The sequence below is a fragment of the Rhododendron vialii genome, chromosome 3a (genome assembly GCF_030253575.1).
Source record: "Rhododendron vialii isolate Sample 1 chromosome 3a, ASM3025357v1".
Taxonomy (NCBI): domain Eukaryota; kingdom Viridiplantae; phylum Streptophyta; class Magnoliopsida; order Ericales; family Ericaceae; genus Rhododendron; species Rhododendron vialii.
In genome coordinates, this window is record NC_080559.1 from 25,044,253 (window position 1) to 25,061,181 (window position 16,929).

Consider the following 16,929-nt stretch of genomic DNA (forward strand, 5'->3'; position numbering starts at 1 on the left):
TACTCTATTTCTTTCTCTACCCACTACCAAAATTAAACTAAACTAAACTCTCAACCAAACACTACCAATGGATAATTTGATGACAGATGGTTGGGGCCGGGTTGATCTATTTTCTAATCGGTTAGCTGAAATTTTCATGTGATCGAGCTGATTGAAAACTTCACCATTGCCAGCTGTTGGGAATTATCAATCGGTCGTCTTCAATATACTGAATCAAGGCAGTTTTTTTGGGTCCACCAATTCAGACTGCCGTCCATCTCAAATCGAGTTAAATTTGACCAATATCAATATGCCAGTTAATAAGGTTAGGATCTAATTAGCGCACCAGTAATTAACATCTACAACTGTAGCCTCCTAATTAATCACAATAAAACAACATCATTAAAAGATAGGATAAGGCTGACATGGTCTGTCGCGTGTAGTTTTTTTTTTTTTTAAATTGATCTAATTAAATAGGTCCTGCTTTTATACGTACTCTATGTTGAATTTTGATTGAAAAAACTTAAGATAATAAAAGAGATGTGTCACAATTAAATCCACTTTCTCATACTCAAACTAAAACAGTTTATGACTTATCAGGCTCTGTTCCGTTAAGGGAACTAAATAAATAGCCCTTGAATTAAAAGTGATGTATTGTAAGAGAATGACCTGTCTCGTAAAATAAAAAATAAGTACTTAAAAAATAAAAACGTTAGTGGAACATGGCCTCAATCTATAATATATACTGTACGAATTAATGCAGTTACCTAAAATAAAACCAAGCTCTCCCCTTAACTCTCTCTCCTACATGTAATTTTCTCATTTTTTTTCATCTATTTATTTATTATTCTACACTTTTTTCAAAATATCTACACTTTTTTCAAAATATAAAATAAATACTTTATTTTGCTTGAAAATGAAACTAAGATTGATCAACAACGTAATAAATACTCCTTGAAACCAATTTGTTTTCTTCAATTTTTTTTTATTGTTGTGATTTTTTTTAATTAATTTGTGAGAACATTGAGTAAATTTGAGTAAATTTCAAGATTCATACTCACCGATCCACTGATATACATGACAATAGAAAAAAATTCTCTCTTATTTTTTTTCTATCCTCGTGTATAGAATGAGTAGACGCTACTATTATTTAATTCCTATGACATATGTAACCTTTCCAACTAATATATAAGGAGAGTTATTTAATTCCTGTGACTTATGTAACCTTTCCAACTAATATATAAGGAGAGAGAGAGAGAGAGAGAGAGAGAGAGAGAGAGAGAGAGAGAGAGAGAGAGAGGCTATGGGGGAGGAGGCGGCCTGTAACATGACTTTAATGCCCTTGAAGGTGCCTCACTTTGTCCTAGTGCATGGAATAGGTGGTGGAAGTTGGTGCTGGTACAAAATCAGGTGCCTAATGGAGAATTCCGGCTACAAAGTCTCCTGCATAGACCTCAAAGGCTCCGGAATCGATCGATCCGACGCCAAAACCATTCTCACATTCGATGAATACAACAAGCCGTTCACGGAATTCATGTCCTCCTTGCCTAATGACGAAAAGGTCCTCTCTCTCTCTCTCTCTCTCTCTCTCTCTCATCAGTCGTGGCCTTAATTGATGCGTACGGTTCAGGTAATTTTGGTAGGACACAGCGCCGGGGGACTAAGCCTGACCGATGCAACACACAAGTTTGGGAAGAAAATACGCTTGGCAATCTACTTAGGAGCCACAATGTTGAAAAATGGGTTCTGCACCGAACAAGACGTCAAAGACGTAAGTCATACCTCTCTCTCTCTCTCTCTCTCTCTTCCCCCCCCCCCCCCCCCTAAGGACCACTTCTTTCCCGCAATTACATCGGAAAACAAACTGTCCTTTTTTTTTCCTTTTCCGTGCTCAAACTTTCGTTTACAACAAAATTTGAACGACATACGAGTAACGTTCATACGGTTTTACCGTTTTTATTATTGATGTAGATACTGATTCTCCTGGCTCGTAATCGATTACGGTGCGGAAACGCGTTATGTGAGATCGATCCTAACGTCTAATCATTGTCAACGGCCCATAAATGTTTGACTTGTGATTGTTTTTTTTTTTGAAATTTTTTATGTTGGTTTGAAGTTTGAGTTCTGGCATATTATAAGTGTTTGACTTCGCCTTTTATGATTAAATTGCACTACTTGCTCCAAAAATGCATCAGAGAGATTTGTAGAAATACGTATACATGTGTGGATTCTGTTCTTTCAAGCAGAGGTAATTTACAGAGGGGGTAAGGACCAGTCAAGACCTTCAAATTTCAGGCAAATGGTTCTGAAAATCGGAATTGATGTAAACATAAAGTCTGATCAGGAGGCCCCGGGATGGGCAATACTGGGCCTGAAGATTCCTTTGTTTGTCTTGATGAATAAGAACAAAGGATAAGAGGGAGTAGATAGATATAGGTAGTCAGTAGTCTAGGGGGGGTTCCAACGTCACCATCTTCAGTAGTACTGTTGGTGTGAATGATTCTTTTATAGTAAATTTTTTTTTGGATCGAGAGTCCAAGATGTTCAGTTTAACCTACGCATATATACTAGTGCGATTAATCTCTTCTCCGGTCCAATAAAAACGGAAATCATTCATGTCTGAGCCAGAGGATTCACGAGCATTTTTTTTCTTTCTTGACCTTAAAAAACATAGAACCCTGATCAATTCTGTCAGTGGCAGGGCAAAACTCTGCCCGTGTCACTGAATGATCATTTGATGGTAATTAGGAGGAGAATCACATGAAATGGTGGGTCATGGTTGTGTAACGCAATGGACGGACGCAGTGAATGGGTTACAACTGTCTTCACGTACTTGTAACAGTATTGAACGTTTTCAGTGTCATCATTCTACCTACTCTCTCAAAACTCACAATTAAATCTGGACTATCATTTTCTTTTCATGGGCACTGTCATGCTTCTTGTGTCATGTATTGATTGTAAATTTAGACCGTTCGTTTTTTTTCATGATCCGAGTGTTATATATTGAATTTGAACCGTTGATTTCTTTTTATGGACATTTTATGGTCTGAGTGTTGTGTATTGTATTGCTCCTCTTGGGAAAAAGGTTCAGTTTTGACATTGGATGACCTATTTTCCTAAAATAGATTGACATTTTTTTTAATTTTTTCAATAGTTATTTGGTTGGCTTTATGTTTTCTTTCTGAAATTAAGTGTTAAAAATTAACACGAAGAAGACAAAATTTGAGTCTTTTTTGTCCTTTTTTAAAAAAAAAAATTTAGTCTTCAATTTAATTTGTATGTTTTGATTTTTTTTTCGTTGGAGACAACTGTCTGCTTTACTGTATGAGCTATCTGAATTTTTTTGAAATATCAAATTGGTGTGCAAATAATTAATGACATGGCAATAATGTTGCAATTATAAATCTCGAGTGCTTTGTTTAAAAAGAAGTCTACAAACACAACTTCAGTCCACATGCATCGAACGACTATGAACATAATTGCATCCAAAGTTGTATTTGAAGGTTGTGTTTGTAGCATCAAACTTATTCTGCATGGTAGTTCACTGGTGTGCAAATAATTAATAACCTGGCAATAATAATGTTGCAATATAAACCTCGAGTGTTTTGTTTCGGAAAAAGTTTACAAACACAACTTCAGTCTGCATGCATCGAACGACTACGGATGCAATTGCATCCGAAGTTGTATTTTCATATTGTGTTTGTAGCATACATACTTATTCTGAATAGGAAATTGATTTTCGCGCTCAATTTTTGTACACAAGTGCTCCACTTTGTACATGAAATTTCTAGTAATTTCACGTTAAAAATAAAGCACCTGCTTACAAAATGGAACACCAAAATCAACATTCATATAGTTCGCCTGATTGTAGTGCAATTTCATATGTAAAGCATACATATATAACGCACTTTCTCGGCATCTATATCGTGAGTAGTGCATCAGTGCATGCCAACTTTGAGGAGATTTGCCTGAAAATACACGTGGGTTTGCAACTTTGCATGCAAAAGCAAAGGAATCTACATACTTGTGGGCCTTTCTAGCTAGCATGGTCTCCATTTCATCAGTACCTCGTAACCGAGGCAGGATTTTTTGTGCCCAAAATTTCGGTAAGGATCCTAGGCTAATTTTGCTTCCAAACAGTTCGGTTCAGTTGTGGACCATTTGTAGGCCTTTTCCGGGCCTACAACAATAATCTGGATGGGATTGGTTGGAAGCAAAATTGGACGGAATCCCCAAACTACCGTGTCTCTGTGCTGATGGAGTTTTCGGTCGTTGAATTTAAAACATAAAAAATAATAATCGCACAATCCAACGGCCGAAAAATCCCTTAACACAAAGGCACATGAGTTTTCAGAACAGAGGAGATCGGACCCCCTCCTATTACTCCAATTATTTGCCAAAGCTTCGCTTTTCTTTTCTTTTTTGGGTATTAGAAATGTACATTTACCGGGGGGGGGGGGGGGGGGGGGGGGGGGGGGGGCTCCTATATTGGGAGAAAGTGAACTTCAAAGAAACCATCATGATCACCATCAGATTCTGTTTGGGTTTGATTTGAATTTTTTTTCCTTGCATCCGTAATTGCTTGTATTAATTCTTCTTGTGCTTATACTTGGTAGTTGGCCATTTTTACATCTACCAGAACTTGCAAATATATAGCAGCAAAATTCCATACAATTCCAAAACATTTTACATATCCTGTTTTTTGAGGCTAAAATATTTTTCTTTCCCATTTTGTTAAACAGGGAGTACCGGATTTATCAGAATACGGCGACGTACACGAACTAGGGTTCGGACTAGGACCGGATCAACCCCCAACCAGTGCCCTAATCAAGAAAGAATTCCAACGCAAAATCGCCTACCAATTGAGCCCTCAAGAGGTACTAATCCCTAATTCCTTCAATCAATTTAACCTCAGAAAAATGTTGGGATATTGGCTTGGTGGTCAATGACAATGCCTGATATATAAGAATTTAGTATATTTCCTAAGGTTCCAAGTTTGAAACATCTCAATTCTATCAATTTCTATGGGACTGGTCATCACAGGATTTTATTTGGTTTCCGCAACCGGACGTAAGACACTGAGTTACCAAAACAAATTCCCTCCAATCAATTGACCTAAATTTTTTCAATTTTCCCCATGTTTTTTTACTGATGGCTCTCGATTGCCACAGGATTCAACTTTGGCCGCAATGCTTCTGAGACCAGGCCCAATAAAAGCGCTGGTCTCTGCTCGATTCGAAGAGGGAATGATCGATAGCGATGAGGTCCCACGTGTTTACATCAGAACGACGCAGGATCGGGTGGTGAAGCCAGAGCAACAAGAGGAGATGGTAAAGCGTTGGCCGCCGGCGGAGGTGTATGTTTTGGAGAGTGATCACAGCCCGTTTTTCTCCGCGCCGTTTCTGCTCTTCGGATTGCTTGTCAAGGCAGCTGCTTCCGTCGGGATTTATTAGTTGATTGAAAATTGAAAATAATACTACCCCATTATTATTCAGAGTCAATTGTAGTAATTGGTTTTCTTTGTGATTATGTGAACAAGAGGTAGCCCGGAGTCTTGGACTACATTAGTGTTATATATATATAGTCCCTTTCTCCTAAAGATTATCTTAACTTAATAAAATAAGGGAAAATTTTATAAATGGTCCCTCTAGTTTGCACGAGTTCTCATTTTCGTCCCTCTAATATTAATTGTATCAATTTTAACCCTATAATTGTCATTCTGTCTCAATTTCGTCCCTCTCCCTGACGCCATCTATGAAACAAACGGAATTGAAGGGCAAAATTGTCATTTTCTCTCATAGAGGGACTAAATTGAGATTTTATGTAAACCAAAGGAACTATTTTTAAAATTATACATTTTACTTTCGTTTTTTGTAAATAAAATAAAAAAAACCATAAGTAATGTATTTGACAACTAAATTATTTTTTATTGGGTAATTGAACTATATTGAAAAAATTTATATTTCATTACACATTACAAAAATATTAGAAAATGCACAAATCAACCCCTTAGCTAATGTCTTTGTATCATCTTATAATCTCTTTATTTTTTCACCCGATAAAAAAAATGTTCAAAATCCATGTTTATTTGTTATTTGAGTGATCTTATGAGTAAGTCCCAAAATAAATACACTTGTACCCATATTTTAGTGTATTTGATCTCTTAATATTCAATAGTGTGTCATTGCCTAATTAAACACAATTAGAAGATTTTTAAATACTACTGAACAACTTTTTCTTTTTAATCATGTGACAAAGAAAATAACGGGAGTGAAAATTCAATTGAAAAAAAAAAACAATACCAAGACATTTAATATAGGGGTTGCTTTTCGAATTTTCTCATATTTTTTGTGATATATACAAGAAAAACTTTTAAAAATTTCAACATATTTTGATTATTCTATATGAAATGAGATGAAAAATATATTACATATGATGTATTTTAATTTATTTGCAAAAACAAAAGTAAAAAATAAAATTGTAGAAATAGTCCCTCTAGTTTGCATGAAATCTCAATTTAGTCCCTCTGTGAGGAGAAATGACAATTTTGTCCTCAAATTCCGTTTGTTTCATTAACGCCGTAAGCGAGAGGGACGAAATTGAGACAGAATGTAAATTATAGGGCTAAAAGTAACACAATTAATACTAGAGGGACGAAAATGAGAATTCATGCAAACTAGAGGGACCATTTATAAAATTTACCCATAAAATAAAGACCTCTCTTTTTCGATAGAATTTCGATGATCCAAGCCGCTCAACATGTTCAGAACATGATTTTAAGGGTACCCGCGAGAAATCTGCAAAAAAAAATGACCGAAAAGGCTTCATCCGAGCAGTTTTTGTTTATATTTTATCAAACGGTTCAAATAAAAACTGCTCAGATGAAGCCCTTCCCGGTCATTTTTTTTGCTAATTTCACACGGGTACTCTTAAAATCACGTTCTAAACACATTGAGCGGTTCGGATCATTGAAATTCGAACTGAAAATGGGAGAAATGGAAAGGTCCTTATTTTAGTTAAAATAAGGACCTCCTCATTTGAAAATGACTGTATATATATATTCATCATGTAGAGTTAGAATTCATATTCCTTTTTTTTCTTTTTTTTTTAATCCGAAAAAACGCCTCAAAGGCTTTCACTGAAACAAAAAACAGCCCAAAGACTGAACAAGAATCGAGTCCGGAGCCTGAGGTTGGGTAGAAAGCTCAACAAACAGGTTATCCATGGAAACCGGATTGAAATCTCTTGAGTACAGAAAACCAAACCCTTAACGGGCAACGAATGATCCGCGCAGGGACCAACAAACATATTCAATGTTATAAATTGAAGTTTAAAAAAGCTTAGAAAAAGATAAACACCCCTCAGTTTTGTGGCAGATTTTAAATATATGGGTGTGTTCATTAACTAAAATAAGTATTTATTTTTTAAATTAAATATGATGTATTGTAAGAGAATAACTTGTCCCGTAAAATAAAAAATAAATATTTAAAAAAATAAAAATCTTAGCAAACGGGGCCTCTTGTTTGGGTTCTTATTTTCTCTTCTGCGAACACAACACAATTAAATACCCAAACCTTGGTTGAGTTTTCCCAGTGCGAGAATCATTTATCTTGATCACAGAGCTGAGAATATGCTCCAATGTAATTGCCGAAAATGAAAATTCAATATAAAATAAAATGCGTGCTTTCATTTCAACTGGCCCTTTAGCTCAGTTGGTTACAGCGTCGTGCTAATAACGCGAAGGTCGCAGGTTCGAGACCTGCATGGGCCAATTCTGATTCAGAAGCTTTTGCTAACTCGGACCTTCTCCTCTCCTTCAGAAGGAGTTCAGAATCTCTCGAGTCTCGTCTTCTTATGGTCTTTTGGAATAATCATATTAGAACTTGGGATTAATTCCATGGGAATATTAATACTGTTTTTGGTAATCTAAAATGAGTTGGGATTATTAATTCTTTGTACTAGCAAGGTGGGTATTAGGAGGTATTGAGAAGGGCTTCTTCCATTTGGTATTAACAATACAATCCCCTCATTGTCAATGTACAAATACGAAAATAGCTTTCACCAATCTCATCTCCTTACCAATCATATCCCATGTGAAGGGCAAAAACGAAAATGTATACGATCAAGCCAATTATATCACATGTGAAACAAACATGATATTCATAATCATATCATCTAATCTTATCTTAAACAAATATACTCATTACCAATCTCATCTCCTTACCAATCCCAATCATAATTTCATCTCCTTACCAATCCCAACTATCTATCACTGTTATCAAACGAGGCATTGGATCACAAAAAAATTGGAAAGAAAAAACCGTAGGAAGACTTCTGATTTGTCATCGGAACTGAACTTGCTCAACAAAAATCTTCTATTTTCACAAGCACAATGTAAACACCCCAATCCGGGCCTCTAAGGTTCTTTAAATTCTCCAATGATGAAATACAGGAAATATAACTTTTGAGAACTTGAATGTGGACTCCCAAAATCCAAAAACCCAGCAGAAGCCCAGAAAAGCCCAGGATTGAGCCTTTAATACCGCACGGGACATCTCTACACCGCACAATATAATAAAAATTGTTACACCGCACGAGGTCATGAGATAAACCGCACGACATTTTAGGAAAAGTTCTGACTGACTCAGAAAGTTATTGGTCACGCTCACTTGAGCCATAGCTCAAAGTCGGCTTGACAAAGAATACACTTCTGGCCGGCCTAGAAGTCACCTCCCCCATTTGTATTGATAATCCTTGGCTCTTACCTATAAATATACCCCTCCTGAGAAAGGGACTTCAAACACTCCATTTTCTTAGCATTCCCTTTCTCACACCCACTTTCTCCCAAAAAAACCTAGAGAAAGTTATCACTAACATTCTTTAGGCACTTCTCTCCCTCTACCAAACATTCTCTCCATCCCAAATTATTTGTCTGATCCACAAAACGAAATGTTAAAAATAATACAATTTTTGCAAGAAAAAATCAAAAGTTTTTCAACAACTTTCTAGATATCAATGAGTACTTTTAATTTGTGAAAAAAGTTTGAATTTTTCTCGAAAAAATTGCATTAATTTTAACACTCCGTTTTGCAGACCGGACAAAGAATTTGGGACGGAGGGAGTAACTTTGGAGCTTTACCACTCCAATACCTCAAGCTCTTCAATCATCCACACTTGTTCACCCATATCCGCACTCATTAACACTCATTCATTCCTCGTTCAAACTCAAAGCCGAAGGTAAAAGCAAGTTTCCTTGGGCCAAACTCAGTCTTGGCCCTGAAGGGGGCTTTCTCCGGTCATACTTGACCCTTTGGGTTAAGTATTGACTTAAAAACTATTTTAAGAAACAAGAACTAGCTACTGCACTAAACCCACTAAACCGTACGGTGTAATATTACACCGTATGCTCTAGTGGGTTACCACGCACGGTATTGTAATATATTTAGTTATTTGTTCTGACTGCCTTGATCATGTAAATTAGCTGTTGGGTCTGTTAATATTGTTCAGATGATAATACAGGTGTATCTCAGAGGGTAGTTTATTTAAAAATCATGCTTTCAGCTTGTCAAAATAGATTTTTACGATCATCCATGATGATCAAGTGCATCAAAAAGATTTTTGAAAATTATTTCTCAATAAAAACAAGAAGAAAGGTACCAATTCCATGATTGGTTCCAATCTGAAAATACAAAGATGTTGTAACGACTCGAAATTTTAATGAATAAAAATTTCCTTTTATATTGAAATTTCCTTTAATTAATTGTATTACTTTTAAAATTTCTTTTAAATTTCTATAATCCGTTTTAATTAAATTTTAGTCCTTAAAATTTATATTTCTTGACTAGAAAACCTACGTGGCAAGTAGAATTGGTTTTCAACCGATTAGTTGGAAGAACCGAACTACCAATTCATCTAGCTACAATCTCCTAACCATTGATGGACCTTTTTGACTATCTTAGAGCTTTATGAACCCCTCCCAACCCTAATGGAACTCCTTGGACTAAAATAGTATTATATATATATATATATATATATATATATATATATATATATATATATATATATATATATATATACGGGGCGGTTCCGGGGACACCTAAAAAAACACCTAAAAAAACACCCCATAGCTCTCGATCAAATTTTGATGATCCGAGTCGCTCAATGTGATCAGAACGTGATTTTAAAGGTATCCGTGAGAAATCAGCAAAAAAAATGACCGGGAAGGGCTTGATCCGAACAGTTTCAAACAGTTTTTTATTGAACGGTTTAAATAAAAATTGCTCAAATCAAGCCTTTCCGTGTCATATTTTTTGCTAATTTCTTGCGAGCACCCTTAAAATCACATTCTGCACACATTGAACGGTTCGGATCATAAAAATTTGATCGGGAACTATGAGATTGAGATTTGGGGTGTTTTTTTAGGTGTTTTTTGGGGTGTCCCTTGAACCGTCCCGATATATATATATATATTCACTTGTCTAGTCATTCCGAAGCCTCACTTGTCACCTTTATCTTCACTTGTCTAGTCATTCCGAAGCCTTACTTATCACATTTATCTCCTACACATTTGGATAATAAATGTTAGGAAAACTTTTATCCCTTGGATAAACCTAGACCTATAGCCCTAAGTCTAAGTTTCCCACCAAAGTCAACTTCCTAGATTTTCTAAGTACACATATATGGTTATATATAGATATATGTACTTCTTAGCTTATTATATTTCTAAGAATTTGACTATATCTTCTCTAGATTGACACTTGAAAGCCTTACTCTTTCCTAAACTAGATCACATAGTACTTCAAGTGTACTTATACATAGATATATATATACACACACACGCACACACTTACCAACCCAATCTTTGAACCATCATTTCCTTCTCCATCAAATCTTCCTAAAATTTATCCAAAGTACAAAATCTAGTCTTCCATTGATGGTTACTTGTACACTACCCTTCAACCTACCCACCAAGCCATGCTTTGACATGACAAAAGAAGAAAAAAAATCAAAAATAGGAGAGAGAGAGAGAGAGAGAGAGAGAGAGAGAGAGAGAGAGAGGGAGAGCCCTTGGCCTATAAATAGCAAGCTCACTTCAAGTCATTCTCACCCCTTCACTCTTTGCTCTCACTTCTCTCTAGAATTTCTAAACTTTCTTAGTTCCAAAGTTCAAGTTTCTTTAAGTTCTTGAGAGGTACCACCAAACCACCTCCAAAAATCACCCCTAGATCTTTAAAGTAGCCTAGCTTAGTTAGCAAAGTTGTTTCTAGGAAGAGAAAATCTATCTCTCTTCCTTTCGAAGCACTTCGGAGCTGTTACACCGCCGATTCGCAAAACCGACGACCTATCCTCAAAACCGACCAACCGCCAAGAAGAAAGGTAGAGTCCCTTGTCCACTAACTCAACGTATAACGTAAAACCGTATTTTGGAAAGTAGAATCTTCTTATCCCCTATCTCTAAGTATAAATAGAATGTCCTTATTCTCTAGTTCTAAGTATAATGTAAAATATCCTTAACCGCTCTCTCTAAGCATATAAGGTTATCTATCACTTATAATGTTTGAAATGCATGATGGTTAACAAACTTATTTTCACTAATGGAAGTATAAGCATGTCGGAATAATTGACTTATACTCCAATAAATATATGTTGTTTTGAACTTTCCACAAAGGAAGAAATAACGATTTTCGAAAGATAAGACTTTATCGTTTGGTAGAAATATTCGTATTTTGATCTTTAGGATGGTTATCAGCATGTATACATGAATTGCTTGCATTACTTGTCTTATTGTAAAGCATAAGTGATTTTTACTCTAAAGGCGTCCGTACATGTGGCGTTATGCTTTAAGTGGTGATTTGAGCATGATTAGTACTATAGAATTAGATAATCTTGCTAGTTTAGTTTTAAGATTATAATGAATGATTTATGATTATGTATGTGAACAGTCCTACCGCGGAGTCGTTGCATGAAAATGAGACACGGGAATCAAGAAAGTAGAAACATGACACCTAGGGTGTGGTTAATGAAAAGGCGTGTTTTGAAAAGGTGAAATGTTTTGGAAACCGCAATGTGGCTAGACATGATAGCCCATTGTGTGGTGTGTGTTTTGTGTGCCAATGGGAACCCTGTGCGGCGGAACCATTGTGAGGATACTCGGGAGATCAGAACGGTGAAATCGAGGTTGGGTTGTGGCTTGGTTATCCGCGGAGAGGAGCCAATGCAAAGTGTGTCAATGGGAACCCGGTTCGACGGAATCATTGTGAGGATACTCGGGAGACCGGAACGATGGAACCGAGGTTGGGTGTGTAAAATGACGATTTTGAAAATGTTGATTGGTTAATGAAAGATGAAACCAGTGACACGGTCTACGAAATGACGCGTAGGAGAAACTCAAAAATCATGGACACCAACGATAGTGAATAGTGAATGCGGATGTATCATTGTTATCTGTTTGTTAGATATGTTTATACTAAGTAGAATTTGTTAATAATATGCCATAATGCTTGTAAGATAAGGGTTAGGGGTATGAGTTACTCTATTGAGCTTTTGTAGCTCATGGTATTACCTTTAGTGACCATGACATATTATACTGGTAGCGACACTGGTATAATATGTCAGATCTTATAAATGAACATGGTGAACTCTACACCTTGGAAGCCTTTGGAGCCGAGGAGCTGGCCAGGATGGAGGAACAGGCGAAGCAGTAGATAGAAACCCTAATTCCCTCCCTTATTTGAATAAAAGTACTCTTTTGAGATTTATGCTGTAATATTGAGCCAGACTCTATTTAGATTTTCAATGAAATTTCTTATTTAACGTTCCCAAAATTAGGGGCATTACAGATGTTCTGAAAAGTATGAAGGGTCACACTGTATGATATTTTAAGTAACACCGCACGTTATAGCTAATATACCGCATGAGCATTTGATTTATAATGGTGGACTGACAGCAGGATAAATGCACTGCACGGTAGATCATAAGATCGTGCGGTATAATATGATATAACGTGCAGTGTTGTTTGTGGTCAAGGCAATCTGTAAATAATGTGTAATTTCATTTCTACAAATATCCATTATCATTCACCGTACCGGAAGCACCAGAAGCACGACAATGAGATATATTCAATCTCATGTCCCTTTCCCCTATGTGCTTATTAAAGAGTTAATCTTCTAAAAGATATTTAAAGTTTTCCTCTTTGAAAATGCTAAGTAAAGACCGGTTCCAACCGGGCGAGTGGGGTGTTTTTCAATAAAACCTTCCCCATTCATAATATGGCTTCCGAACCCATAATCTCAACGTTTTTCGCTAGACCAAATGCATTTCTTTTGCTTGAATCAAAACCTTCGATTTCTCAAATCATCCATCTCAAAAATCAGGGTGGCGACTCTCGCGCGTGGGCATGCCGGTCGGGGATCCCACACACAAGAAGAACCCAAGGTAGAACCAGCGAAAGCAACTAATCGGGGGCTCGATCTGCCTACTTCTTGGACCAACCTGTAAGAATATTTCCGTTATTGGCCCACATTACGCAATCAGCACATATGGTAATTATAAATTGACGAGATTATGAGCCATATTTTTTCCCCTAAGAAATTATGTGATTGGTCAAATTGATGGAGTTGTTTTCTAGAATCTTACTTTGATGGAAAAAAGAATAAATGCTTTATTAGGAAACAGGTCCTCTCTCTGCCTATAAAAGGGCATGCAGTCCACCATCATATTTACGTTACTATATTGCTAGAAAGAAGGTCGAGAGAGAGAAACCTTTTCCGTTAGAGTTTTGTAGGTATTATCGCTAAAGTTCTCGAATCAATAAAGTTCACATGGATTCAGGTACGCTTTCTCGTATGTTTAATTTCCGCCTTATGTTATGATTGTGAGAACATGATAGTTCTAGATCTTGGATAGATTGGGCTTGTTAATTATTTAACGGCATGATAGATTATTTTACATGTGGTATCAGAGCATGGTTATGAATTATTATGTTCTCCGATTAATTGGTTTTGGGCTTATGTAACCTTTCCACTTTATCGGTAAGATTTGTCACTTATTAATCGAATCTGTTAATATCGGTTTCACTCAAAGACTTGTCTCGGCAAATCCAATCTGTTAGCATTATTAATTGTTTAATGTTTGCCGACCGTATGGATGTTTTACACAATCAGATTACTCTTGTTCGGTGGGTTCTAAATTGATTTTCTGATTAAATACTCTTCGGTCCAATCAGAATATGAGGCTTACCCATTAACTTTTATGATTTTGATCCTACCTGTTTGTAAATTGCTTCTGATCAATGGGTATGTATCATGTATATATGTGCATGCTATGTATGTCTCCAATTAATTGTTTATATGCATGTATCCGGTATCCAAGGGTTTCTGTCATCAAAGGATATGATGATATCTTTTCTATGACTTTGGACGGGTAATCTGTTTTGTCTTTCCTATCGAATGGTTTATGAGAAAACGGTGGTATTCTGTCGAACTAGATTATGTTTTACAGTACAAGTTTTGACAGATCTTTGGTGACCCAATAATTTTTATGAACAGAATACTACAAGTATTATTAATGGCTTTTTCACGGGTCAGCTCTGTTTTCTCTTTTATGGAAATTTATGAAGTTTTGTTTTAATACAAACCTAATGTTTAGCAAACTCATTATTCTGACTTGAGGTCCATATTAAGATACGTTTGGTACCCACCAAAGTGACCCAAACGGAATGGTACATCGATTTTAAGTCAACTTATAGAATTTTAGCACATAATCCCAAGTGTTAAAAATTAATGAGTTTGTAAATCGCAATTCTTAATCATGAGAATATTAGATAGGCTCCAAGGTGCACCACTTTTGAATGATTAATGAATTGGAATATGATGATTGATAAGTATTCATAATTGAGATTGGAATGGATATTTAAAGGTAACATACCTACTGAATTATGAATGTTTATCGATTAGTCATATGAGTGATAGGGAATCACCATAACTGTTAAATAGTGTGACATTAGATGAACCCAAAGGCAGATCATAGTTACGCTATTGATTATTGTTTTTGACATAGTTATTTTGTCATATTATTGTTAACTCTTAGCACTAACATAGTAAGCATGGATCATTATTTGCAGCACTAAGATCTGTTTCGCTACATTCGCATGCTTCGTCTGTTCCGACCTTGAATGGAATGAATTTCTCAGAATGGAAAGAACATGTGGAATTTCACCTTGGAGTTTTAGATCTTGATCTAGCACTTCGATGTGAGAAGTCGGCTGCTCTTACCAATACAAGCAGTGCGGAAACAAAATCTTTACATGAAGGATGGGAAAGGTCAAATAGACTGGGCTTAATGTTTATGCGAATGACTATAGCGAACAATATCAAAATAACACTTCCTGATGCTGACGATGCTAAGGTATATCTTACAAGTATTGAGACACGTTTCAAACAGGCTGATAAGTCTCTTGCGGGGACACTAATGGCAAAGCTTACCACCATGAAATATGATGGTAGCCGTGGGATGCATGAGCATGTCCTTGAAATGACAAATTTGGCTGCTCAATTAAAGAATTTAGGAATGAGTATGGATGAGTTTTTTCTCGTGCAATTTTTGGAACTCATTGTCCTTGTCTCCTTAGTATGAGCCATTTCAAATTAATTATAACACTATGAATGATAAGTGGAATTTAAATGAATTGGCTAGTATGCTTGTTCAAAAGGAGGCAAAACTTAAGCAATCAGGACAACATTCGGCTCATCTCAAATATCAAGGGGCCAGAAAGAAACGAATGAAGCCTGAAAAGGTCATAAAGCAAGGACCACCTAAAATGATTGTGCTCAAAGTTCTCAGACTCAGAGGAAGGAAAAGTACAGTGATAGGTGCCATTTCTGCAAAAAGTCGGGACACTATCAGAAAGACTATTTAAAACGTAAGGCTTGGTTTGAAAAGAAAGGTATGAATTTGATTTCTGTATGTTTCGAATCAAACCTAACTGAAGTTCCTTCTAATACTTGGTGGCTTGATTTTGGTGCTACTACTCACGTTTCAAATATGATGCAGGGATTCCTTTCAACCCAGACCATAAACCCTAATGCGAACTTCTTATTCATGGGAAATCGAGTCAAAGCTCCAATAGAAGCCGTGGACACTTATCGTTTATTTCTAGATACTGGTCATCATTTGGATTTACATCAGACTTTTTATGTTCCTTCTGTTTCTAGAAATTTAGTTTCGCTCCCTAAACTTGATTTGGATGGTTACTCATTTCATTTTGAGAATAAAAGTTTCAGTTTATTCTAGTATGCCTCTTTTGTTGGTTCTGGCATGCTTTGTGATGGGTTGTATAAATTAAACCTTGATGGCCAATTCGTTGAATCTATTCTTACCCTGCATCATAATATTGGAACTAAACGTAGTCTAGTTGATGAACATTCCTCAAACTTGTGGCATAAAAGGTTGGGACATATTTCCAAAGAAAGAATGGAAAGATTAGTAAAAGATGGGATTCTTCCCACTTTAGACTTTACTGATCTTAGTGTATGTGTGGATTGCATTAATGGAAAGCAAACCAGACATACCAAGAAATGAGCCACAAGAAGTAATGGGCTACTTGAATTGATCCACATGGATATTTGTGGGCCTTTTGACACTCCATCTATAAGTGGAGAGACCTATTTCATCACCTTTATCGATGATTTTTCATGTTATTGTTATATTTATTTATTGCATGAAAAATCTCAATCAATGAACACCCTAAAGGTGTTCATTACTGAGGTAGAAAGGCAATTAGAAAGAAAAGTGAAAATCATTAGATCGGAAAGGGTGGGGAATATTATGGAAGGTATGATGAGTCAGGGCAACGCCTAGGGCCATTTGCTAAACTCCTTGAAAAACATGGCATATGTGCACATTATACTATGCCAGGAACGCCACAGCAGAATGGAGTAACTGAAAGGCGTA

The 16,929-nt window shown here is 36.2% G+C and overlaps 2 protein-coding genes and 1 non-coding gene across 4 annotated transcripts; all 3 read left to right on the forward strand.

Annotated features, from left to right (window-relative positions):
- The first annotated feature begins 1,202 nt into the window (after positions 1 to 1,202).
- On the forward strand, positions 1,203 to 5,578 carry LOC131320663 (methylesterase 17). 2 transcript variants are annotated; one of them, XM_058351431.1, is made up of 4 exons: positions 1,203 to 1,540; positions 1,610 to 1,750; positions 4,722 to 4,856; positions 5,151 to 5,578. In XM_058351431.1, the coding sequence occupies exons 1-4, from the start codon at positions 1,283 to 1,285 to the stop codon at positions 5,430 to 5,432; spliced, it is 816 nt and encodes a 271-aa protein (XP_058207414.1). In that variant the 5' UTR covers positions 1,203 to 1,282; the 3' UTR covers positions 5,433 to 5,578. The 2 variants fall into 2 exon arrangements, with proteins under 2 accessions (XP_058207414.1, XP_058207415.1); XM_058351432.1 differs by lacking the exon at positions 4,722 to 4,856 and having other exon boundaries at positions 1,223 to 1,540.
- A 2,098-nt stretch (positions 5,579 to 7,676) lies between these two features.
- On the forward strand, positions 7,677 to 7,750 carry TRNAI-AAU (transfer RNA isoleucine (anticodon AAU)). The gene has a single exon. It is a non-coding gene; the product is annotated as a tRNA-Ile (tRNA).
- Positions 7,751 to 13,799: 6,049 nt separating this feature from the next.
- Positions 13,800 to 15,612, forward strand: LOC131321254 (uncharacterized). The gene is made up of 3 exons (XM_058352258.1): positions 13,800 to 13,809; positions 14,204 to 14,284; positions 15,101 to 15,612. The coding sequence occupies exons 1-3, from the start codon at positions 13,800 to 13,802 to the stop codon at positions 15,610 to 15,612; spliced, it is 603 nt and encodes a 200-aa protein (XP_058208241.1).
- Positions 15,613 to 16,929: the final 1,317 nt, after the last annotated feature.